Genomic DNA, 25997 nt, shown 5'->3' on the forward strand with positions numbered 1-25997 from the left:
ATGCTTCTTCCCCTTCCGCTCCCCAGACGTTCGGTCCCGCCCCCTCGGACCGGCTCACCGGAAGTAGCGTCGGGCGTCATCGCCGCTAGGCGGAAGTGACGCAGGAGGAGCGCGCCCGGGCGGACAAGTGCGATGGCTCCTCAGAAGCCCCGCGTGGAGTTTCACCCCGAGCGGCCCTGGGGCCCTGGGAAGGCAGAGGAAGCGGCAGCGGCGGTCGAGGACGATGAGGAAGATGACGGGGAAGACGGAGGTGAAGACGGCTTCACCCTGGAAGAGGTGCTGCGGCTCGGAGGCACCAAGGTAAGAAGGCCCAGCCCCACCCGGGACAGGTGGCCGAGGCTGGAGTTCCGGAGGAGCGAGGGAGGCGGGCGCGTAATTCTTCCACTGCAGATAAACGGACAAAAAGGCGCCTGGGATTCACTTTATGTTTGACCGTGAAGGGTCTCCGGCCCCGCAGAACCGAACCGTCAGTCCATTCTGGGGATCAGGGGTCAGCGCTGACGCCACGGGGCAGAAGAGGGTGGGGGGACGCAGCCAACATGGGGGCGGTGAGCCACGAATCTCGATTTCTTGCTTCATGCAACTGTATAAGTGCCTGCTATGTGCCAGGCAGCGTGCCAAGGACTGGGCATGCGAAGAAATGCCATGACGTCCTGGCTCACAATGTAATGGGGGAGATCACACGCGAAGGACTTTGAGCAAACGAGATACGAACAGGATCAATTGGGGGAAGGCCCCATGTTGAATAAAGGGTGAGGGTAGGGGTGGGTCGGAAAAGAAAGAGAGATTTTAGCTGGAACTTTAAGGAAGCCAGGAGTCCGAGATGAGGAGTGAGAGCATTCCAGGTATGGAGGATTAAAGTGTCTGGAGCCTGGACGTGCACCTGCGTAGCATCAGAGTGTATGGGAGTTCAAGGTATAAGAAGACTGTAAGGGGTGAGAGAGAAAAGTTATGAAGGGCATTCATGATCCTGGAGAGTAATCAGGAGGCACTGGAGTTTATTGAATAGGGAGGTGATATGGTCGGACTTACACTTAAGGAAAACCAATTTGACAAACAAGTGGAGGATGGATTGGAGTGAGGGGAGACTTGAGGCATGCAGACCCACTAGCAGGCATTTGCGATAATCCCAGTTTGAGGTGATGAGGACCTACACCGAGGTGGTGGTAGAGAAGAGGCCATGTGCAAAGAAATGTCATAAAGGCAGAATAGAGGAGTTGAAGATTATGGTATTTAATTATCCAACTATAAACTTTCTGTTGACTTCCTGTTTCTCATCTCCAACTGTCTATCAGATGTCTCAAACTGGATGATGGGTAGACATCTTAAACAACCTGTCCAAAAGGAACTCATTATCTCCGCCCACCCACTCCCTCCAAAACAAAAACAAAAACCTTCCCCCCCCTTTCAGACTTCCCAATTACTGTCCAGGTTACCACTAGCCTCCGGGTCCCCTCAGGTTCACAACCTAGGTATCATTTTTGACTTCTCTCTCTCACCTCCATATCCAAGCTGTTGCCAAACCTGTTGATTTCACCTTTGCAACATCTCTGGAATATGCCCCTTCTCTGACACCTGTCATCACACTGGTGCAGGCCCTCATCACCTCATGCCTGGGCCACTGCAGTAGCCTGCTGGAGGCTCTCTCAAGTTACTCCAGTCTAGCTTCTGTTTAGCCAACAGTGATTTTCCTAAAAGCATAGGTCTGACCATGTTCCCCTTCTATTTAAGGAACTCCAGGGGCTCTATATTATTACTCCAGGATCAAATTCAAAATCCTCTGTTTGGCATTTAAAGTCCCTCATAAAGTAGCCTCCCCACTTTCCACTCTTTTTATACCTTACATCCCTCCTGTATATTCTTCAGTCCAGTAACGCTGGCCTCCTTGCTGTTCCCAGAATAAGACATTCATTCTCTTTGCTCCAGGCATTTTCACTGACTGTCCTCCATGCCTGCAATGTTCTCCTTCCTCATCTATACCTCCTAACTTCTCAAAATTACATGAAGCCCCAACTAAAATCCCTCCTTCTACAGAAAGGTTTTTCCAATACCTATTAATGTTGGTACCTTATTCTGTTGATTATTTTCCTATTTATAATGAACATAGATTGTTTGTACATATTTGCTTTATGTTATCTCCCCCATTAGATTGTAAAGTCCTTGAGGGTAGAGACTGCCTTTTTGCCTTTCTTTGTAACCCCAGGACTTAGCACATAGTAAATATTTAATAAATACTTATTGACCTACTGCCCTGGCAACAGTTTGGATATGGGGATAAGGGAGTTAGACAGTGAGCAGTGAGAATGATATCTAGGTTGTGAACCTGGGTGCCTTGAAGGATAGTGGTACCCTGGACAGTAATAGATAAGTTAGAAAGACGGGACGGCTTGGGTAAAGGGAATGAGTTTAGTTTGGAACATGTTCAGTTTAAGGTAAGATATCTATAGGACATCCAGTTTGAAATGGAAGACTGCAGATCAGGAGAAAAATTTGGGCATCATAAATAGACCTGAGAATCATCATCATAGAGATAATAACTGGATCCATGGGAGCTAAGGAGTTCACCAAGTGAAATAATAGAAAGGGGGAAAAGGACAGAGCTTTGGATGACACCCATGGATAGTAAATATGACCTGGATGAAATTCCAGGAAAAGAAATGAAGAAGAAATTATGAGATAGATAGGAGGAATACCAGCCAGAAGAGACCTTAGGTAGCTAGGTGGCCTAATGGTTAGTTTGAAGACTTTGAGTCTGGAAGAAGGCAGTTCAAAATCTGCCTCAGACACATATTAACTGCACACATCTATTTAACATTTGTCTGACTTAGTTTCTACATATGTAAAATGGCGGCAATAATAGCACCTACCTTTCAGTATTGTTGTGAAGATAAATTTACATTATATATGTAAAGTACTTTGCCACCCTTAAGTGCTATGTAAATATTGTTATTGTAACCTTATTGTTATATTAATATTCTATTACATATAATTACTTTAAATCATATTTAACCCCATTATTTTTACACATGAAGAAACCTAAGTCCAAAGTAGTAAAATACTTGTCCAAGTTAAAATAGTGGATAAGATAATAATGATTGACATTTTTGTTGTGCTTTAAGGTTTGTAATTTGCTTTTATAGAGGCTGCTAGATAGCACAGTAGATAGATCTCTGTGCTTGGAGTCAGGAAGACCTGAGTTCAACTCCAGCCTTAGCCTTAGCTAAGGTGCTAGCTGTGTGACTGGGCAAGTCACTTAATCTCTGCTTGCCTCAGTTTCCTTAGCTGTAAAATAGGGATAATAATAGCACCTACTTCCCAGGCACGGTGTTGTCATTCCCCATTCCCCCTCCAATTCATTTTTTAGCAACAGAACTAAGGTTCAAATCCAGGTCCTTTGAGTACATTGCTATTCTAAAGCCTCACTGGGGGAATTCAAACAATTTTTTAATCATTTGGGGATGGAGATGTGAGTACAGAAATCAGGCAAATTAGTTTGACAGAATTCAATTAAAATAGGCCATACTGTGGAATTACTGGGCTTTTTAAATATCTGGGTAAAGAACCATCTAATGTGATTAGCTAGTTGTGTCAGATGTCTTCAACTCTTAGAATAAGAGTTGAATAAACTTAGACTGTGGTTATGTCCAATCATTTTTAAAATGACTTTGACATGCTAATTTAATAATTACTAAAGATAAGTAGTAAATGTTAATTTGAATTCTTTAATGTATTTGATATGTTTGACATTTTACAATTTTATTATTTTTATGCAGCAAGATTATCTTATGCTGGCAACTTTGGATGAGAATGAGGAACTCGTGGATGGAGGCAAAAAAGAAATGATTGATGACCTTCAGCAGGGTGAACTAGAGACGTTTATCAAAAATCTGGGTGTATCCAACTATTCAAAGAATTTCCTGTTGGAAGAGGATAAGGAGCTAGCAGGAAATAAAGCCAATGATAAAGAAACTAAAATATCTAAAATAGAAAAGAAAAAAGATACTCCAGCAGAAAGCAAAAAGGCACCAGCTAATAAAGACAAAAAGAGTTTGAAGAAGCAAGCACAAGTCATTGATGAAGACAGCAGTACTCAACCAGCTGTAAAGAAAGATAAACAACAAGATATCTTTGAATTTTATGCTAGACCAACATTGCTGATCAAACCTGGGGGGAAATGGTATGATCTGGAGTATACCAATGAATATTCCTTAGAACCTCAGTCCCAAGTTGTTGTATCCCAGTACAAAGCTTTGGCTCAGAAACTGTATCAACATGAAATCGACTTATTCAGGAGCAAGACAAGTAATCAGAAGGGTGGCTCCTCTTCTACGTGGATGAAAGCTATAGTGTCATCTGGGACCCTGGGTGACAGATTGGCTGCCATGATCCTCCTTATTCAAGATGATGCCATTCATACACTCCAGTTTGTGGAGACCCTGGTGAACCTTATCCAAAAAAAGGGTAGCAAAGGGCAAAGTCTAATGGCTTTAGATACTTTTAAAGAACTGCTCATTACAGACCTTTTGCCAGACAATCGTAAACTCCGGACTTTTAACCAGCATCCTTTCAACAAACTAGAAAAATTGTCAAGTGGCAATAGGGACACAAGAGATAGGCGATTGATATTATGGTATTTTGAGCATCAGCTCAAACACTTAGTGGCTGAGTTTGTGCAAGTTTTGGAAACTTTAGGTCATGATTCACTAGTTGCAACTAAAACTCAGGCACTTAGAGTGGCTCATGAGATTCTCGCTAATAAGCCTGAGGAAGAAAAAGCCCTTCTTGTACAACTGGTAAATAAACTTGGAGATCCCCAGAACAGGATAGCCACCAAAGCCTCCCATCTTCTAGAGACTTTACTTCATAAACATCCGAACATGAAAGGAGTCGTGTGTAGTGAAATTGAGAGACTAATCTATCGATCAAATATTAGCTCCAAAGCCCAGTACTATGCCATTTGTTTCTTAAATCAAATAGTACTTTCACATGATGAAAGTGTATTGGCTAACAAACTAATAACTCTTTATTTTTGCTTTTTTCGGACTTGTATCAAGAAAAATGATGTTGAGTCTAAAATGCTAAGTGCCCTTTTAACTGGAGTAAATAGAGCTTACCCATATGCTGAAATCAGTGATGAAAAGGTGAAAGAACAGCTGAATACATTATTCAGAGTTTTACATCTTGTGAATTTTAATACCAGTGTTCAAGCCTTGATGTTGCTTTTCCAAGTAATGGATTCTCATCAGACGATATCAAACCGATATTATGCAGCTTTATACAAGTAAGTGACCTTCAGTTGACCATTTATAAATGAAGTGCAGTGCCTCAGTAAATATTTATTAAAGTGCCTGGATCACAGGCAAAAGGCTTTATAATTCTTTGTAGAAATTTGCTTTGGAAAAAGGAACAGGACTCATGGATTTCATGAATTTTTACACTTTAGCCTCACCAGAATTTCATATTTATACTTTAGTATTTAATAGATTTAAAAAAAAAACTGATTCAGTGCTTGAAAACAGTCCATTGTCTGTAAAAAGCAAAGTTAGCAGCCTGCTTTTCTTAAGTTCCTTGTATTGCAGCTTGCCAAGATGTCCTAGGATTTAGAGCTGGAATGTAGATAATCTAATCCAGCCCCCTCATTTTACAGATGAAGAAGCTCAGTGGTGTGTACCAGATTTGGAGTCAGAGAGCCTGAGCTTTTTAATCTTGCCTCTTCCATATATTATGTTGGGCAAGTCATTTAACCTCTTTTGGCTTTAGTTTCCTCATCTGTAAAGTAAGAGGTTCAGGTAGAGCTAATCTGAAGGAACTCTGTGGGCCCTCCCATCTCTAAGTAGAATGCCGAAAGAATTTTAAGCCTGTTTTTATAGCTTTTGATTTGATAGTATAGGAAGAATGAATATACACGTCTTAGTTTGGTTGTTGAAATGGTTTCAGTTGTGTCCGACCCTTCACGACCCCATTTGGGGTTTTCTTGGCAAAGAAACTGGAGTGGTTTGTCATTTATTTCTCCAGCTCATTTGACAGATGAGGAAACTGAGGCAAACATGGTTAAGTAATTTGCTCAGGGTCACACAGGTAGTAAGCATCTGAGGCCAGATTTGAGTCTTTCTGGTTTCAAGTCCACTGTTCTAGCCACTGTGCCACCTAGCTGCCCGTGTGTGAGAGCATGAAATAGTTTTATTTTCACAAACTAATCTATGGTGTATGACTGACCAACGTGCTGTCTATATTAGGAGCTAAATCTTTCCATTGTGCCCTGTCGTGTTTATTTGCAATATAAAATCTTTTACAAAAAGTCCTTAAAATAGGAGTTGTACTCATTCTTCTAGCTCTGTCACTACTAACTGTAGCATGGTAAGAATCCAAGAAGCTTGAAACCTAACTGATCTGCAGTCCATTGTCGTATATATTATAAAGATCAAGTATCAGTGAAATAAGAGGGTGAGTTAGTGGACAGAGCACTTCAGTTCATTAAAATGTGATTTTCTGAGGCTTTTTTTCAGAAATATTTCTCGTTTTAAATAAGGCACACTTGTCACAAGAAAAATGACACTTTGTGTTATCAGCTTTTTTTTTTTTTTCATGTTTTCTTTTTCTGACCATGGATAAGGAATGGTGTGTTAATGGTTGAAAGAAATAGAGGTCTTGAACTTTCATAGTGAAGCTGGGAATTACAGTAGCAAAGACTTGGAGGATTTCCGAACAGGGAGTTTTGACTGAAGTACTCTGGGTGGGTAAAAGGCTTGAGAAGAGATGAGATAAATGAAAAAAACATGATTCAGGATTCAGAATGGTGTATGGGTCTCAGGGTAAATTTTCCCACCTAGTTTTGGCTCTGCTGTACCAATGTTAAGTGTTTCCATGGGGTAGGACACTGCCAAGGCTGGAGACCCATTAACTATTGTCGTTTTCTGATGCCTTCCTTCACCTTGCTGTTTCTGTCACTAATTCTCTTCCACATCTGTTACAGGAGTCATGATTCCTTAGTCTAGGACATCAGTAAGGCCAGGAAATCAGTTCTTGTAACCATCAAGCTCATTCTTTAACCATGTAGGTTAGACAGTGCCTGGACTGAATTTTTGCTACATAAGGTATCTCGTGACTAAACATAATTGATATTTCATTCTGCAGGAAGCTGTTAGATCCCGGTTTGCTGTTATGTTCTAAGCAGTCTATGTTTCTGAATCTTGTCTACAAGTCTCTGAAAAGTGATATAGTTTTACGTCGGGTGAAGGCATTTGTGAAGAGGCTGCTCCAAGTCACTTGTGGACAGATGCCGCCATTCATATGTGGAGCACTCTACCTTGTGTCTGAGATTCTTAAAGCAAAACCAGCATTACGAACTCAACTGCACGAGCATCTGGTATGTTTAAAAGCTTTAAAAAAAATTGAGGCTTGAAATGTATTTAGGTTTGCCTCTTTAAATATGGGGGGGGTTTGATCACTATGTTTTTTAAAAATGTCTTTTGCCATTTTCTAAACAAAGAGCATTTGTTTAGAAATCTATTCAATGCGAATGACTTTTTTGTTCTAGTAAAAAGATTATGTTTTCCAAGAGTTCTGGAGTCTCATGGGTTCCAGATTCAAAATGTAAGGGATAAGATTGTAGTTTTATTTGTTCACACAAAACCTGTTTTAAAGGGTTGCCCCTTTGCAAGATAGTGGCAGTTAATTTTTTTTTTTTTTTAGATTCAATCTCTGATTTCATTGGTATAGGAAACTCTTCTAATTCAGAATAACACCTGCTCTGCAACTTAATTATCCTAGAGAATTACCTGAGAGTTTTACAAGTTTATGCAACTTGTCACTTAACTAGTAGATATATCATAGGGGAGACTTGAACCCAGGTCTTTCTGCCTGTGAGATTAGCTCTGTATCTACTATTCTATGTTTCATCTCATTTACTAATTAACATTTATGAGAAATGTTCTTCAAAATCTTCCATCGTTTGAAAGGTTTTAGTCCTAATGGCCACTACAAAATTAATTTTAAATATTAAACACCCACAAAATTCTAAATTTTAAATTAGAAAATGATTTTGAAAAACCATTCTTATATTAGGAATCTGATGAAGAAGAAAATTTTTTGGACTTAGATGAAGATGATGGTACTGAAAAATTTACAGATGCTGATAAAGAAATGGAAACAAATGCAGATGAAGGAATAGACAAGGATGAGAGCACAGCTGAAAGTCTTGCAGAGGCAGAAAAATCAGGTTCTGCCTCATGGGTTCATCTTAAGAATTTGAAGGGTAAGTTTTTATAATGAAGGTATTGGATTAAATGCAGCAGACGTTTATTATGTTGTACCACCTGTTCAGTGTTAGACCTGGGGAAGCAAAGAAAATGGCCTCTGCTTTTGTTCTTCTTGGTGGAGACAGTGCTGAATACAAACGTACAATGGAATTACTGAGGGAGGGGGTGAAGTAGTATCGGGGGTGGGGGGGAGAATGAGGTGGGGGGAGATGTCCTTCAGGTATCACGTAACCTGAGCTTTGAAGGGAGCTAGTCATTCCAAAAGGCACAGTTGAAGAGAGGGAGAGTTTCAGGGTCAGGGGGCAGCCTGTGCAAAGGTCCTGAGGAAAAAGGTAGAATGTTATACACAAGGAATAGCAACCCAGAGTAAACAAACCAGCGTCATTGTAAGTTGTTTTGGAAATAAAGCTTGGAGCCAGATTGTGAAGGATTTTAAGTGAATCACTCATGGTCCTTGAGCAGGAAAGTGGATGTGGGTGGACTTGTGCTTTGAGAATCCATTGTTGGCAGCAGTGTGGAGGATGGATTGGAGACGGGAGACAGCTGAGGTGATTGCAGTAGCCTGGATGAGAGGGACTAGCTAGGGTGATGGCCGTACCACTGGACAGAAGGGGACTTGTGCTCGAGGTGTTGTGGAGCTAAAATCAGCAAGAGCTATGGAGGGTGAGAGAGCGTGAGGAGCAGGGAACAAGGGTAGGGTTGCAAACCTTGGTGACTGGCATCAGTCAGCTGTGATACTGTATGTGAAACCTTTTTCAATCTTTAAATAACTTCTGTAAATGCCAGTTATTAGTGTTGTTGAAAGATAACTAGGTCCTAGACAAAAATCGGGAAATTGGAAACAAAATAGGTAGCTTTCAGGCAGAAGGTACTGAGGTCTATTGAACGTGTTCAAAGTTTGAGGTGCCCGTGTGACATTAAGATGGAGATTTACAGTAGGCATTTGTAGGAGCTTAGAGTGATGAGGGCTGGATAGAGTAACAAAGTTTCTGGTTTCATATTGAATTTTTTTAATTGATAGCTTTTATTTTTAAATCAGTTACATTTCCCTTATATCTCTCCCCCTTTGCCCCTTTCCATAGAGCCAGTTCTTATAACAAAGAATAAAAAAGAGAAGGAAAAAAAATAGTTCAGCAAAACTAACCAATACCTCAGCTAAGTCTAGCATTATATGCAGTGTTCCACACACGTAGTCCTCCACCTCTGGAGGGAAGGAAGGGAGGTGGATTCTCATATCATTCCTCAGGAACCAATTTTGGTCCTTATAATTCCATAGCATTCAGTTTTGATTTTGTTGTTTAATTCTTTCAGTTTATGTCATTGCAGTCATTGTGTATCTCATTTCCCTAGATCTGTTTACTCCATTTTGTATCCATTCATATCTCTCTTCATCATTTCTTAGGTTGTAGCAATATTTCATTACAGTCATAGACCATGGTTTGTTTAGCCTTCCTTTAATCAATGAGCTTTTGCTTCATTACTCTTCTTTGATACTACATATAAATGCTGCTGTAACTACTTTATGTGGGGGTCATTTTTGTGGTATTGAAAAGAAAACACAGGTCTTTTTGGCAGTCTGACACTTTAAGTAATCAATACTAATATTTATCTACCACTTTATGGTCACACAGTACTTTGTTTCACATCAAATTTGATTCTCACAACACTCCTGTCAGGTAGCTAGTGTAGGTATTGTTCCTATTTTACAGATGAAGAAACTAGATAAAGTCTTTGATTCTTTGATTACACTCTATGGTGTCAGAGCCAGGTCTGGAACTCAGACTTATCATTGCTCTGAGAGTCAGCATGATGTAGTGCATTAGTTACTGAATTAAGAGTCAGAAGACCTGGGCTTCAAGTTCTGTCATTTATCTCTAGAGATATGACTGTAAACGGGTGATACAACCTCACTGAAACTTCAGTTACTGCATCTGTAGAACAGGAACAGTAACAGTACTACCTATCTCATGGGTTGGCTGGGAATAAAGAACTCGAGGAGAAGGTACAACCTGGTCTAAAGTTAGGCTCTAGAATATGTGGGCATGTATAAGAGAACCAGTTACTGGCATTGCTGGACAGCAAATGGCCCTGAATTAGCAAAATTATGTGGTAGATTGGGTGCTATCAATCTGAGTGATGGGTTTTTTCTTTCTAGACCTGATATTTCATCGGTGTGTGAAAACTCCTTATCATTTCAAATCACCAATTCATATATAACTTGCAGTATTTGAGAATTGTCTGAGGGTACTGAGAACTGAGTGCTTTGCCAATGGTCATACCGCTGGTATATATCACAGACCCTGTGGTATAGTGGTTGATGGGCTGGCCTTCGAGCTGGAAAGTTTGATTTGGAAATCATTACTTTGTGTTCTTTTAGGTGGAAAAAACTTAAATACGTATGATCCATTGAATCGAAACCCTCTGTTCTGTGGAGCAGATAATACAAGTCTTTGGGAACTCAGGAAGGTGAAGTATCCTTAGATTTTCATTTAATAGCACTGTGCTCTAATTGAAATAAGGTTAATATTTTTCCCAAAAGGAGAATGCCACAATTTTTATTCATTTCTCTAGAAACTGAAAAATTCTATGCAACTGCAAAGGATTTTTTTAGTAATTTATGTTGTAGCCTATTCTCAGTAAATGTGACTATTGAATGTTTGACTCTAATAGATAAAAACCTCTAATCAAAGATGTTGGGAAATTATTCTCACATTTCACATAGATGGGAAGGAGGGTATGTCAGTAGTTCATGTTTTCTCAGTTTTGTTTTTTCCATATTGGTAAAGTTCAACACCTCTGCTGTCTTCTTCCCCTTTAGTTCCCTTGTTACTTGAGCTCTCATGGTTGAGTTACCTCCACTTTTGGTCTGAATGTCCACATGGACTAACCAAGACCCACCTCTTAGCTGCCTATGTTGTACTGATATTGTTTGGCTGAAAGACGTGGAACACTTTAGTCTCCAAGGAATTATAAAATAGTATCATTTAGAGGGCAGCAAAGAGACGTGTGATATGTGAATGGTTATGCCACCTAGTAAGCAAGAACTTGGAAGAACTAGAGTAAAAGATGGACTTATTCTGTGGTGAGGGCAAAAGATGATCTGCTTATGGCCTGTGTGTTGCCCCAATGCTTTTGTGCTATCAAGAGAGAAGGTCCCCCCCTCCTTCCCCCAATGAGAACTGGGGAGAGGACACAGACAAGAACTACACAGAATGGGTGAACATGACTGGATTGCATTATGCATCCCTGGAGGGTTCATTCACAGAAAAGAAAGCATAGTGCCATTTAAAATTTTTTTTTAGATTAAATGATGAATTTAGTTAAATTTCTTGTTAGAATGAACTAAAAAATTATAAATTCAAACAAATATTTTGAATATTTTACAGTCACTAGTGGATAGTTTTTGTGAAGTTAATTTTTGTATGAAACTAACTTTTTGAAAAGGGTATATTAAATTTAACACAAAGGTAATAAAATTGTCCTTTTTGTGTCCTTGTCTCAATTTTGTCCCCTTCTCTCCCTATCCTTTGTTAAACAAACAGATTGGTTCCTTTAAGTGACCAAATTCTCTTAATTTAATTAAAAATAGAATTTTTAGAATTTAGAATAGAAAATAGAGTTGTTCATAAATCACTTAATATATTTAAGGGAGTTTGGCCACTTAAAGGAATTGTTTTGTTTTTTAAAATCAATGAAAGAATAATTTCACAAAGCAAACAATCACCCTTTGTTCTGTTTTGCAAGTTCAGATTGTCTTTTGCCTGACAATCTTATATTAGAAATCTGAAGTTTACAAAACTTTTTTTTCTTTTTTTTCCAGCTTTCTGAACATTTTCATCCATCTGTGGCCCTTTTTGCAAAAACTATTTTACAGGTAAGTCTGAAACAAAGGAAAGGAAAAAAGATTTATTTGTAAGAAGTGTTTGTCTGACTTTCTGCTATGTAAATCACAAATAGACCCCCAGAAAATCTTTCTGTACTAACAAATAATTCTATGTTCCAGCAGTTTGAGTACTGGCCCTGCTACTTACTAACCCCTTGTGAGCATCTGTTTCCTTTCTGTGACATAAGGGAGTTGATGGTTCTAGATGTGCTGAGTGGGTACCTTCTCTCTTTCCTGCCCCCTTTTCAGCTTTCTTTTGTGTTTTCTCTTCTTTCGCTAGAATATAAGCTCCTTGAGGGCAGGGACTGTCTCTCTTTTGCTTGTGTTTGTATTCTTAGTGCTTAGCATCTCTCTGTCTATCCATCCATCCTCCCTTTGTAGTTTCTATGAACCTGAGAATAGTTGCTAGTATATGTTAATAGAGAATTTTTAATGCATGGTGTAGTAGAAAGAGCCTTTTATCTAAAGCCAGAGTCCCCACCTCTGCATTCCAGCCATTCTCCCTTGTACTTGAGTAGATCCATACTCTTACCACAGCACAGACTACACCTTATCCCACCTTCTACATACCAGGGTGCAAAACTTGTTAATAATTAAGACTCTTCAGGAATGGATGCAAGCCAGTGGAGCAAGTTGGAATCTTCTTCTCTGGAGGATTCCAAGCAGAAACTGTTCAAAGAGGTGGTGGGAGGAATGCTCAATTAGGAGGCAAACTATAGAGGCAACCCCTGAGGTCCTTTCAGCTCTTCAGATTTTATGATGTTCTAATTCGATTAAGTCATTTCATTTCTGTGTTGCTCAGGTCCCTCATCTTGGGATGAGGCTTTGCACTAAGTCTCCAGTGTCCTGGCTTTTAGGTCCTACGGTCTATTCAGATAACAATAACTTGTAATAGAGATCTTGCTGTTTACCATAGACTCTACATGCAACATTTCATTTGTTTCATATAGCAACTGAGGAAGAAAGGTAACTGGAGTTATCACCATTTTCCTTGTAAAAAAAAAAAAACAAACTGAAGTTCATTGAGGGTCAGTGGCTTGCCCAGGGTCACATAACTAATAAATGGTAGACTAGGGACTCAGATTCATCTTCTTTTCTGAGTGGTATATTATTTTACTTAAATCACTTCCACTCAATCAAAAATAGAGTGGAGAGGGAGAAGAGTAGAATGGGTAGTCTGTTATCTTGTAGAAAGAGAAGTGAAGGTCTGGTAGTCAGTAGCCCTGTCTTTAATTCAACCCACTATCACTTTTCTTTCGTAACATTTTGTGTGGTCATTAATCTACAATTTGAATTCAGTTCTTAAATGGTTTTAAGCTTTTTGTTTGTTTCCTTATTATAGGGGGATTATATTCAGTATTCAGGAGATCCATTACAGGATTTTACACTAATGAGATTTTTGGATCGATTTGTATATAGGAATCCAAAGCAACATAAGGGGAAAGGTGAGTGCTTCCTTACGTGGTAAGGGATTTAGTTATGAAACTCTGTGGCTCATGCTATATAATTACTTATGTTTTTACTGACTTACACTTCCATTTTAGAGAACACAGATAGTGTTGTGATGCAGCCAAAGAGGAAGCATTTCATGAATGATTTGCGGAATCTTGCTGGTAAGTATGAAACTCGGACATTTGAAACTATAGAGAGTTACAGAAGGATTGTATAGGCTTTTCTTGGTGTTATTTTTCATAGTGGAGTGAGTGTTATTCCTATAATTGAAAGAGTGGCTTATCCAAAACGTCTTATTCTCTAGAAAAAGAGAGAGTGTATATCCCAGGTATTGTGCCCAGGCTTTCTGTGTTTCTGCCTTAGACAAGTCTTGTAATATCTTAGAATCTTGTATTACTAACCTACATAAATAGGCCTACCATAAAGAAAGGTAGAGTTGGCATTTTTATATTAATATAAATTTAAAATTTTTATCTTAATTCTTGGATAGTTCAGATTTTTATAACTAGTCAGATTTATTTTCCTAATAGCAAGTTAACTCATAATCCTAATTTTTATTTCAGCATGGCATTTTAAAAATTAATCCCATTCTTTACATTAATATTCTTTTGCCAGAGCCTGAGAGAAGGGAAAAACTAAACTATTTCTTAGTTTAGATAATGTTTTTGTTTGGGGACTGTCTCTGAAAAGAAGACTTTATTTTTTCATTTTTAAGATCTAAAGATAATAACATATAGTTCTTGCAGATTTCCTTAGTTGACAATAGAATTGTGGTTAATAACTGTATTTTAAGACTAGTGCATGTTGTCTCCCTGATTGTACCATACATTAAAGATAATGTGTTGGTAGTGTTTTTGATAGCTTATCTCAATGATGAATTATAAAGATTTGAGAAGACAATTCCTTCAAATTTTAGTTTTTCTTTTGAAAATAAAGTGATTGTGCCTTAACTTAGAATATGGTGACAGAACCATTGTCTTGTTTATTGCCAACCAGTAAAGCTTTTAGTCTTAGACACAAAAAAAAAAAAGATGTTTCAGGAGTGAAGACCCTTTGGTGCTTTACTGATTCTTTACAGAGTTGGGGAGTGGCTTAGGGTTGACCCTCTCTTTACCCCTAGTGATTCACCTCAGCTCTTCTGGGTTTCCATTTATCATCTTTTTTGAGACCTGTGAAATATTCCATTCACTAAGTGTTTAATGTTTATTCCAAGGAGTTTTAATAATATTATACTTTTTTGAAAGTGTTATTGTTGAAATAAGATGTTTCTCTTTCAATGAAATGTAATGTAAGGCTTCTTTTATTTCGTAGTGAACAGTAAGGAATTCCTTGCAAAAGAAGAAAGCCAGATACCAGTGGATGAAATTTTTTTCTATAGGTAATATATTTTTCTTTGTTATTTCATTCTTTAATTTTTATGGTTTAGAAATGTGAAGGGCTTAGTGTAATGCTTATTAAATCAAAATATCTTGATTTTAGCTTGGGTTGCAAGTTGTATAGAATCAGTTATGAGACATCATTGGCATGTGACGTGAAAAATAAATTAATAAAGTGTTGATATGAATAGGAGAAAGTACAGTAAACCCTAAAAGGTTATTTTCTACAAATAGAATTTTGAAGTAGTAGGTTATTTAGTTCGTTCTAGGGATTTAATAGTCCTTCAAATAATTTAAAAGCTTCAGTCTGAAGCTCTACTTCAGATTTCAATGATTTAAAGAACTGAAATGGTCTTTGGTACTGGAAACATGAACCTTGGAGTGAGGATATCTAGAAAGCAAAGTTAAATTAAAACTTAATCCTATAAGATTCATCTGCTTTTCTCTGGTAATGGTGCTAGTAGTGTTTTCTTTATGGTAGCTTAGTAAGTATACTGAGTGTTCATACTTATCTCCACACATTGCATGGAGACCACATAAGGGTCTGCCTGAAAACTTCTTGGCTCCTAAATGCACTAGGCCACCTGTACTCAAGGTTTCTAATGCTTTATGAACAACATTAGCAAAAAAAAGCACCTGCCTTGGGCTCACAAGACCTGAGTTTGAATATCAGTTCTGACACATACTATCTGGACAACTTAAACTCTTGAGCCTCAGTTTCCTCATCTATAAAATGGGAATAATGATAATTTTATACTTCTCGACTAAGCATAATCGTGAGGAACCATTTACATACCTTCATGTGATATATAAATGTGAGCTTTTACAGCTATATTGATGCTAATGGCTGGAAGTGAAGCAGTCTTCTGTTCTGTCTGGAAGACCACTAGGAGCTAATATTCTAGGAAATTTAGAGGATTTTTGCAATTTGTTCCTTAAACCAAAGACTTTTAGCTGTATTACTGGTTTTAGTATTTCAATGTAGAGGCAGCTTTTGTAGCCCATATCACCAGTCAGGCATCTGGGTGTCTTCAGTTAAAATGTGCTATAGTGGAGCAGCTACGTGGCTCAGTGAATAGAGCACCGACCCTGAAGTCAGGAGGACCTGAGTTCAAATCCGGCCTCAGACCAAATACTTGACACTTACTAGCTATGTGACCCTGGGCAAGTCACTTAACCCCAATTGCCCCCCCCAAAAAAAATAAATAAATAAAAATAAAATGTGCTGTAGTTCAATGAGACCCACAGAAGTGACTGACCTGGTAATCCACCCAGGAGAAAGTAAGTAGAGAAAGAATCCATATTGCTTAGTTTGACTTGTATGCACTGAGGAGTACCCACATCATTAAGATCATAGGTTGATCAGAAAAGTATGAAGTGGCTATCGTGTGTAATGTAGAATGTAAGTAATTGGTGTGTCTTACTTCAGGTACTACAAGAAGGTTGACAAAGAAAAACATAAACGTCAAATATCTTCAGATGATGAAAGTGTAGAAGATGTAGATGACGAAGAATTTGAGAAAATACTTGGTTTGTCGTATTTATTTTTGTGAGAAAGTATTTTAAATTTAATCTTATTTGACCTTGTCCCTTCCCATCATGGCCCAAGATGAAGCAGATGGAGCGGTTCTCCAGACTGCCTGCCGTACAGATGGATGGACAAGCTCAGTTCCTATTTCTGGGAGAAACACCCAAGATGAAACAGAAAGAGAGTGGGCTGGAATATAGGTGGTGGTGGTGGTGGTGGTTTTGTTTTGTTTTTTTTTTAATGACCCCCACCCTTCTCAAGACAGAGGCTCATCTCTTTCATACTGGTATTCTTCCAGTGATATTGAGTGGCTGCATATCATGGAACCAATTCAAAGAATCAAGGTTGAGGATTTTGCAAAGGGGAAGCAAGAAGCACATGTTGGACATGAGTGGGCTTTATGCAGCACATTACTGGGGAGAATTAGAAGTGAGGCAGAGGTGCCTTGTCAGATAAGTATGTAACTGGACAAGGCAGGCTAGTCACGTGATAGGAGTGAGGGATGACTGATGGCCAGCCAGCACTCTCCTCATTCACAGAAGATGAAGAGAACTTGAGAAAAGCCCCCTGGATTATATGCTTACTTATTCTGTGCCACTCGCCCTTATTCTTTCTCTCATTTCTTCCCTGGTTCTGTGCTCTCTGCATCCCATAATTGTTGTTCATAGCCATCTGAGCATGCAGGGTATTTCATAAGTTCATGGGGTAGATTGCCGGGGGAAATTTAAGGGGAGTATAGACCCAGTCAGGCATCCATCAGGACTTTTCAGTGCATCCCCTCCTATGTCCAGCCTATCTTCTATCTTGTGAGTTTGCTATCAGAGTGGTTTTATGCTTAGGGTTCCTTCATCCTACAAGCTCTACCCGTATGGAGCAGTCACTCACATTGTTCTCCTTTTCCTTAAACTCCTAAGATCCTAGTAACATTCCAAAGGATTGTTAAAAGTCTTTGCCTCCATGTATGTTATATTACAACAGAATGCTGAATTATGGATAGGCTAGATGAAATATATAATTTAGGTAGAGGTTCTTAGTGGAAGATGATTGCTTAGGTTTCCTCATTCCTTTCTTGTCCTTTGCATGTTAGCGACTTCTAGAAGATTCTGTCTTTGCCACTCTGCTCTACATATTCTCTTTGTCTTGGTGTTATCTACTCTCATAAATGCGATAATTACCTCTATGCAAGTGACCTACAATTCTGTGTTCTGTCCTCAAATCTTTTATTTCCAACTGGTTTTATTTTAATTTCTCTGTCTAGTTCCCCACCAGTGTCTCACCTTCAACACATATTTAAAACTGGATTCATCAGCTTTCCCCCCCAAAAATTTCTTTCTCTCTGTCTTCTCTCTTGATGGCACCACAGTCCTCCCTGAGTCATTTCTGACTCTCCTCTTTTTCACCCCATTCTCCACAGCGCATAACTTGGCAGCTATAGTCATCTCTGCCTCCACAACTGTCCCCAACTTTCCAATACCACAAAAGTGCTTTTGGTTTATACTCTTACCCATTCTATTGTAGGAAGTGACTATTCTTTTTTCCTTAGGGTATCCATTTTCCAGTCCATCACTTTGATCAGAAAGTTCATGCTTCCCCAATTATATGTTAACTAAAAAGAAAATTGTTAGTTTGAGTTTTAGAAAAAAGTAAGAGAAAGTAAAACTATGTAAATTAATGTGATGCTTGAATGACATTAAATCCTGAATATACTAGTTATTGGAATTAATACTTTGGGAAGTACCAATACCAGTCAAACCATATGTGCTTCAGGAAAAATTATCCAATGTATTTGACATATGAGGGGTTTTTGATTTATCTTTGTATCATGGGAAAGATAAAAAGCTGGTGGGGAAAACAAATTCATTGCTTTTGGTGTTCTTAAATTAATGTTAGATGAGTGATCTTGGAAAAAAAACAGTTCTTGATTAAAAACTAAGTGTAATTAGAGATCCATTTTAGTCTATTTAAAGTGAAGGTGCAAACACAGGCAATTTTCATTTTTAATCCTTACCATATAAAATACATAAAAATTATTTTAAATAGAAATTTATAGAAAACAAAGAAAATAGTAATACTTCAGATATTTGATACTCCAAGCATTTGAGTTCATTTTAGCTCGATTCTTTCGTACTAGTTTATATTTTTACTATAATAAAAGTTTAGCATAACACAGTATCACAGAAGACTGATTTTCTGGCATCCTGTAGTACTGTTTACATTAGTTGTCATTGTTATTAGATGACAGTGAAACTAAGTGATCTGGGAATGTAATTGTACATAAGCTGTGCAACAAACCATTACTTTTCTCACTGTGCCATAAGTTGCAGAATTCTTTAGGACAGGTTATCACTGTCAACTTCAATAAATATTTATTGAGTCTTACAAAAGTAAATCATAGGATGTTTTTACATCTACTTATAAGTGAGAAGGTTATGAAATGTGTTGATCTTTTTTATTCTTTGCTTTGTCTTATATTTGATCTTTGTTTTCTTTCAGACACAGTTGAAGATGATAATTACTTTAGTGCTGCTGGAAAGGATGACCTCAATTTTGCTGGGTAAAGTACTTTTTTTCGCTAACTAGTTGCTTATTTTATTGTTCTTATTTAATAGGACACCATTGCCACATCTAACAAAAAGCTTAGGGTACTTTTTTTTTATTTTGTTTTTAGTAATGTAAAAAAGAAAACTAAAGGGACTAAAAATACCCGGGAGGGTGAAGAATCAGACATGGAAGGTAGTGATGACGATGACTTGAACGATTTGGATGAGGAAGAGATCTCCTTGGGCAGTATGGATGAAGAATTTGAGGAAATTGATGAAGATGGAGGTACATTCATGGATGTGCTAGGTGAAGAAAGTGAAAGCATTCCAGGTCAGTAGGCATCTTTGGATGACGGGAACTTTGACTTGAGATCTTCGGGGAACCTATCAGCTTTATTTTCCCTGAAGTTTATAGGGCATTTGCCCAAGTAGCTTCCCTAGATACTTTTTCCTTAAGATTTTATAAACTTTGATGATTTTAGGTTCCTTTCTTCAACCCCAGATCAGTTTTTCTCCTGTTTTTTTTTTTCACATGGCACCATGGTTTAATTGATGCTAACAGACATCCTGTTGATGTGGATGAGGGAGGTGATAGCTTCATTTTTTCTGATGGAGAAATTGAGACCTTTGTAAAGTAAATAGCATCCAGAGTCAGGTTCCCCAAGATGACTTTTCTGCTCCTCTTCTGTCTCTTCCCTTTCCCCCACCCCCTTTCCATTAGTTGGTATTTCTGTATCTGAGAATGAGTATAGGGAGTAGGAGCAGAGAGTGAGAATAACTCACATGCCCTGGGATACTTCTGATAAAGTGTCAGCTCCCTGGATATCTTTGTATCATGGGAAAGATAAAAAGCTGGTGGGGAAAACAAATTCACTGCTTTTGGTGTTCTTAAATTAATGTTAGATGAGTGATCTTGGAAAAAAAATTCCAGTTCTTGATTAAAAACTAAGTGTAATTAGAGATTCATTTTAGTCTGTTTAAAGTGAAGGTGCAAACACAGGCAATTCTCATTTTTAATCTTTGCCATATAAAATATAGAAAACAAACTCACACTCTTGATTTCCCCAATACTTAGACCTGAGGAGTTGTTTAATAAATGTTTGTCGATTAATCTACTGATTTTATAGCTTATAAATCACGTCCTTACAGCAAACATTCTCCAGGGCAACTGGATATAGTAACATTGCTCTCTAGCCCTGTTTTACAGATGACAGGGCATATCACATGTTGAGCCGTTCATAACTTGGCAGAATGAGGGCTGAAGTTTAGGACTGGCTAGTTATCCTGGCACATGCCAGGAATGGCTTGGGACACCAGAGCTTCTCTGCCACATTGTCCCATTCTTGGAACAATAGAGAGCTGAAATGCCAAAAATGAATAATCTTTGTAATTAGTGCTGTTATAGACAGTATGTTTCAATTCAATTTCTCTGTTCCCTCTGAGACACTTACTGTGCATGTGTTATAGTGACTTGGCTGCATGTGGAATGAGAAGATCTGGATTCCAATCTCCGTTCTGTCAGCTTCCCTCTCTTGGCCTATTTCTATATTAGAAAACGGGATTGAAGTAAGGTTCTGACCAGTTATGAATTACGTGAAGTGGAACTTAGTACATAGGAAAGGAACGTAGTGCTCTGCTTTGTGACCCTGTAACTCATAGCACTGGAGGCCTTTCCTCATGTCCCATACTGACAGTATCTTCCCTCCCAAATTATTATTACTTCCCAATTACATGTATAGATCTTCTGTGTATACAGTTTATTGTGTGTGAAGAGCTCCTGGAGGAAAAGCACTGTACTTGTGCCTTTTTTTGTATCCCATTTACTTAGAAGAGTGCCTGGAACATAGTGGGTGCTTAATAAATGCTGGTTGACTGACTGACTTAAATTGCTCTATACATGCTTTTGTTTTTGTTTTTAATAACAGAACTAGAAGATGAAGTCAGCACCAAGGCCAGCATTAAAAAAGGCAAACGGAAAAAAGTAGATGATGTTGACTTTGCTGCATCACTTCAAGGTAAGAAGAGATTAATTTCTTTCATACTTTTGTTCTCTCCGACTTAAAACTGGAAGGAACTAATGTATTTTTTCTCAGAAAATATTTCCATATTGAATATGTTCATATTTTCTCCTACACTGTAACCAGTCCTTCTTAAAGCCTCTTGTAATATGCAAATCCAAAGTACATGGCATTTGTTTTTTACATTTTTTCCTTCCCTTGGTCCCTACTTCATATTTAAAAACCTTCCAGATCTCTCCTTCTCATTCATGGTGAGAACACTGCATTACTTGACACCTAAACTCCTTTTCCACAGCATCTTTCTCCCCAAGTCTTCTGATTTTATGACACTGAAAATGGATTCCTTCCTTTCTAGCTAAAGCCAAAGGCTTGTTCTTTATCTTGCTGGAGGTTTGGAACTTCTCTGTTCTCTTCCTTGCTTACTCTTGAGCATTTAAAACATTTTTCTGAATTACTGGTGCTGATGAATAACAGGCTTACACAATTGTAATACTTTGGAACTCCATTACAAATAATTTAAAAAATCTTGACTATAAACTTTTGTCAGCTTTTTCTGTATTTAACAATGTCACAGTGATGATGTATCTCGAGGGCATAGTCATTTGCTTTAGACAGTATAGCATTATTTCTATAATTTTTTTTTTTTTACTGAAACTTTAGGCCCTGGTTTGCATAGCTGAGTCAAGTCACAGTTTTGATTCTCCTACTTGGCATTGTAGCATAGTGGAGGGATAGCTAGCCTAAGGAAGACCTTAGTTCAAGTTCACTCTTCTTTCTTCAGATCTGGCTTCAGACATTTACTAGCTGTGTGACACTGGGCAAGTCAGTAAGACTCTGCCTCAATTTCCTAAACTGTAAAGTGGAGATAATAACAGCACTTAGCTGCCCAGGGTTGTTGTAAGGATCAGATGTGATTGTATTTATAAAGTGCTTAATAGAGTGCCTGGCACATAGTAGGCACTTAAATGCTTGCTTCCTTTCCTACTTGAATTATTAAGATTGTAACAATATATAGCGTATACTGAAATATGTACATAGAAGTTGCTTCTTTAGTTTCTTTCATTTACCAACCTGCCTTTTCCTTTCCTCCATCCTCCTCTCCCCATGTGCACATCTGTCTTTACCTATCAAGTAGGGGAAATAGAGAATTCCTTAGCTGCGGACCAGTGGTTGTGACTCTTGTGGCTTCAGAAGGCAAGTGAGAATGATAGGTGGAGAGAGAGCAAGAGATAAATGGGCCAGGGCTTCCTCTTAATCTAAGCTTCTCTATCTAGCCTCTTCTACCTTCTTGTAGGATTTACAGGTATAACCTATTTCATGATGTTTTCCATTTTCTGCACTTAATCTAGGATTTAATACCTAATACTTTTTACAGGCCCAAGGCAGAAAAAGAAGCGATCCTTCAATGACTCCAGTTTATTTGTATCTGCTGAAGAGGTAAGTATAAAACATAGATAAAGAGCAATAAACTAAATACAATTATTTTAAGATAAAATTTTCATAAACTTCTCTTTTTTTGTTTTAAGTTTGGCCAGCTGCTGGATGAAAATGTTGGCTCCAAGTTTGATAACATTGGTATGAATGCCATGGCCAACAGAGACAATGCAAGTAAGTGGTTTGTAACATTTAAGATCAGGGGTCCTGAAATATTATTTGAGGAAGGAATAGATGACCTTGATTTAATATAACTGGAAAACCTTGTCCAAAATTTCATGGATGTGTCTTCTAGAAGAGCAGAGTGTGAACTATGTCTTCATCATAGCTAAAGGAACTGTAGGCACCATTTGGCCCAACCCATGCACAGCAGTCTCCTCCACTGCCTACCGAAAAAACAGCCATCCATTTTTTGCCTCAACACCCCTAGTGAGAGGAGCTCATCACTGCCCCACTCAGCCCATTGTACTTGTGGACCGCTCTAGTCCTCAGGAAGTCTTTTCTTATAGCACTTTCCACCCATTGTTTGGAGCTCTGCCCGCTGAGACCAAACAAAGCCAGTCTTTCCCCTCTTTTGTCATGGGCCTTCCACTCAAAGATCATTGTCATGCCACCCCTGAATCTTCTCTAGGCTGTCTATTCCTGTTCCCTCCAGGGATGGGAATATAGTAGAATATCAAGATGATTTGAGCAGTGTCCATGAACTGCTATATGGTCTTTAATTTATCAATGTCTTTTCTGAAATGGGGCTTCCAGAATTCTAATTTATTAATTACGTTACTTACCATAAGCCCCATCAAAATGAACTAAAAGTTATAATTTCTGACATTTAAAAATTATTCAATGCTTTTTTCATATTAATGAGGTGCTTTATTAAAAGATAAATCCCTGTAGAAGGTTTTCCTTTCCTTCTGCTGTATCCATCTGCCTTCAGAATAATGGAGTGGGAGGGACCTCTCACCCTACTAAAGTTTGGCTTTACGTGCTTGAAAATCCTTTTGGTAATAAAAATACTTTATTTAATGCAATTACTCCACCAAGTCGACTTTTTTCTTCAAAGGTATCAAACAGCTTCAGTGGGAGGCTGAACGAGATGACTGGCTTCATGACAGAGATGTGAAAAGTCTTATCAGGAAGAAGAAACATTTCAAACAGAGAGGTCCAAAGAACGTGCACAAAAAGAAAAGGCCAAGGAAATGAATATTGTTTTTTTTTAAGAGCCAGTTATTTATAACTTTGAAATTCATCTTGTTCACTCTTATTCTGTAGCTTTCAGGCTGTTAATTGAATTTGTAATAAACAATATATATAAGACCATCTGGGTCATTTGTAAATTCATGTAAAAGTGGGGTTTTAATGAAAGCTTTAGGCTATGTTACAGGAAGGCCTAGCCTTATGGAGCAGCATATCGTAAAGATGATGATGCTAGGTCCCATTTGTACACAGAGATCTGAGAGCCCTGGGAGGAGGTGGGGAGTAATGGATACTGCTCCTTTTATAGGTGAGGGTACAGGCTTTGGGAGGGGTAAAATGACCTGGTTAGAGTTGTCCAGTTAGTGTCTTGGATTCAGGAAAGTCTACATTTGCAGATAAACCTTTTGGAGTCCTATTTAATATGGTAAAACCTGAAGACTTGGAAATAGGGTAGCACTTTCTAGTATCTCAGGGCAGTGCTTTTGAAACTGGTTCGTGGGGAGGACCAGAAAGACTTGGGAAGGGAGCTGGTATTTGTCAAGTTACACATGGCAGGGTACATAATGAGTTGAGAAGTATAGCATGTTAGCCCAGTGTATCTGTACTAGAGCATAATCTCTCCCTTTTCAGCCCATCTATAACATCCTTTGTGTAAAGAGTACGTTTTAAATTCCGAAGCTTCTCTTTGACTGAAATACAATATCACTTAAATTCATTTGATGAAGAAGTTATAGAGGTTAGAGTACTGTAATAATAGATAGTTATGGAGCACTTTAAAGTTTGTAAAACACTCCACATCTAGTCACCTTTTTGATAGAACACGGGAAAATTTCTGAACAACCTACATTTTTATTTCTTTCTAGGGAAAGGGTTTAAGGCAAGGAATGAATCAGTTCTTTTCCATTCGCCAGATGTGTTATGTCCAGATATTTTCCGAGAGAGCTCTAAGGGAGATAACAGATAATCCTTCAATCAAATAAGGAGTCTGCTTCCCAGTTTATAATACTCAAAAAATAATGTTAGGTACTGAAGAGAATCTGTGAAACTGCTATTTCAAGGCTGAGAAAGGAAAGGTCATTTTTGATTGTGGGATGCCACAAATCCTTCATAAAAGTTAACATTCACCTGTCTCAAAAACTCAATAGTACTTTTTTAAATAAGTTTTTTACAATTCTGAGCACACCCTCCCTCCATGAGATTTTCTATACACAACACAGAACATAGAGGATTGTATATGAAACCATGAATTTTTATTTCACACTCTTTACTTTGAAAATATACGTTTATAATGCATTTCACATTATTTTAAAAATTGCCCTTGTCTGTGCTTCCTCCTGGAAAATAAAACATTTTTATTCTGATGTGCATTTTTAAAGATGTTCCATCAAACTCCTTTTTGGGCTTCATGTTTGCTACCCTGCACCTTCCCCTGCCCCCAATCAAAAATAAAACCCTTTTTAAACAAATAATTATAGTCAAGCAATACAAATCTCCACAGTGTACAAATCCAAAAATGTGTATTTTTCTATACCTTGAGTATGTCACCTCTGTTAGGAGATGACAAACTGACATGCTTCATTATAGATCTTTTGGAAAGTGGAGTTGATCTTTGCTTTCAGAGTTCTGAAATCATTCAGTGTTGAATTTGATTTTGTTTTGTTTTTTACTGTTAACCATTTGAATTTCTCTGATTCTGCTCTGTTCATGCCATCCACGATTCTCTGAAATTTTCTTTTTTAAAAAAAAAATTTTAGTTTAAATTTATGAAATAAGCATTTCCATAATATAGTAGAATTAAAAGGATGATTGCACATGAATCTCCAAATCTACTATGTACAACTTGCTATTCTTTTTAAATATATAATAAAGTTATCATGTAATTGTTTTCTTTTTTTTAACCCTTCCTCCTCCCCCCACCGTAGAGCTGGCTACCATTAGATACAAATGTGTGTGTGTGTGTGTAGAATCATTCTATACATATTTCTATTAGTTTTTTGGATGCAGAGAGTGTTTTCATAGGTTCTTTGTAGTTAATTTGGGTATTTATAATAGTCAAAATGATTAGTCACTCAAAGTTCTTAAAATAATATTGCTGTTACTATATATATGTATATATATGTGTGTGTAAAATCTTTCTATACATATTTCTATTCTTTGGATGCAGATAGTGTCTTCGTAGGTTCTTTGTAGTTAATTTGGGTATTTATAATAGTCAAAATGATTAGTCACTCAAAGTTGTTCTTAAAATAATATTGCTTTTACTGTATATGACATTCTCTTAGTTCTGCTCATTTTGCTCCAAATTATTTTGCGC

The 25997-nt window shown here is 38.0% G+C and overlaps 1 protein-coding gene across 1 annotated transcript; it reads left to right on the top strand.

Annotated features, from left to right (window-relative positions):
• The first annotated feature begins 122 nt into the window (after nt 1–122).
• On the top strand, nt 123–25420 carry CEBPZ (CCAAT enhancer binding protein zeta). Its single transcript, XM_027865426.1, has 16 exons — nt 123–300; nt 3774–5281; nt 7135–7366; nt 8065–8254; nt 10636–10724; nt 12079–12132; nt 13484–13586; nt 13686–13754; nt 14905–14971; nt 16399–16499; nt 18991–19051; nt 19166–19368; nt 20963–21052; nt 22431–22492; nt 22582–22663; nt 23550–25420. The coding sequence occupies exons 1-16, from the start codon at nt 133–135 to the stop codon at nt 23687–23689; spliced, it is 3219 nt and encodes a 1072-aa protein (XP_027721227.1). The 5' UTR covers nt 123–132; the 3' UTR covers nt 23690–25420.
• Nucleotides 25421–25997: the final 577 nt, after the last annotated feature.

The sequence above is a fragment of the Vombatus ursinus genome, unplaced genomic scaffold (genome assembly GCF_900497805.2).
Source record: "Vombatus ursinus unplaced genomic scaffold, bare-nosed wombat genome assembly UNPS02014778.1, whole genome shotgun sequence".
NCBI lineage: Eukaryota > Metazoa > Chordata > Mammalia > Diprotodontia > Vombatidae > Vombatus > Vombatus ursinus.

Coding starts and splice junctions, on each gene's coding strand:
- CEBPZ (XM_027865426.1), top strand. CDS start 133: ATGGCTCCTCAGAAGCCCCGCGTGGAGTTTCACCCCGAGCGGCCCTGG. Junction 12,133..13,483: donor TTGCAAAAACTATTTTACAG/GTAAGTCTGAAA, acceptor TCCTTATTATAG/GGGGATTATATTCAGTATTC. Junction 19,052..19,165: donor GATGACCTCAATTTTGCTGG/GTAAAGTACTTT, acceptor TTTTGTTTTTAG/TAATGTAAAAAAGAAAACTA.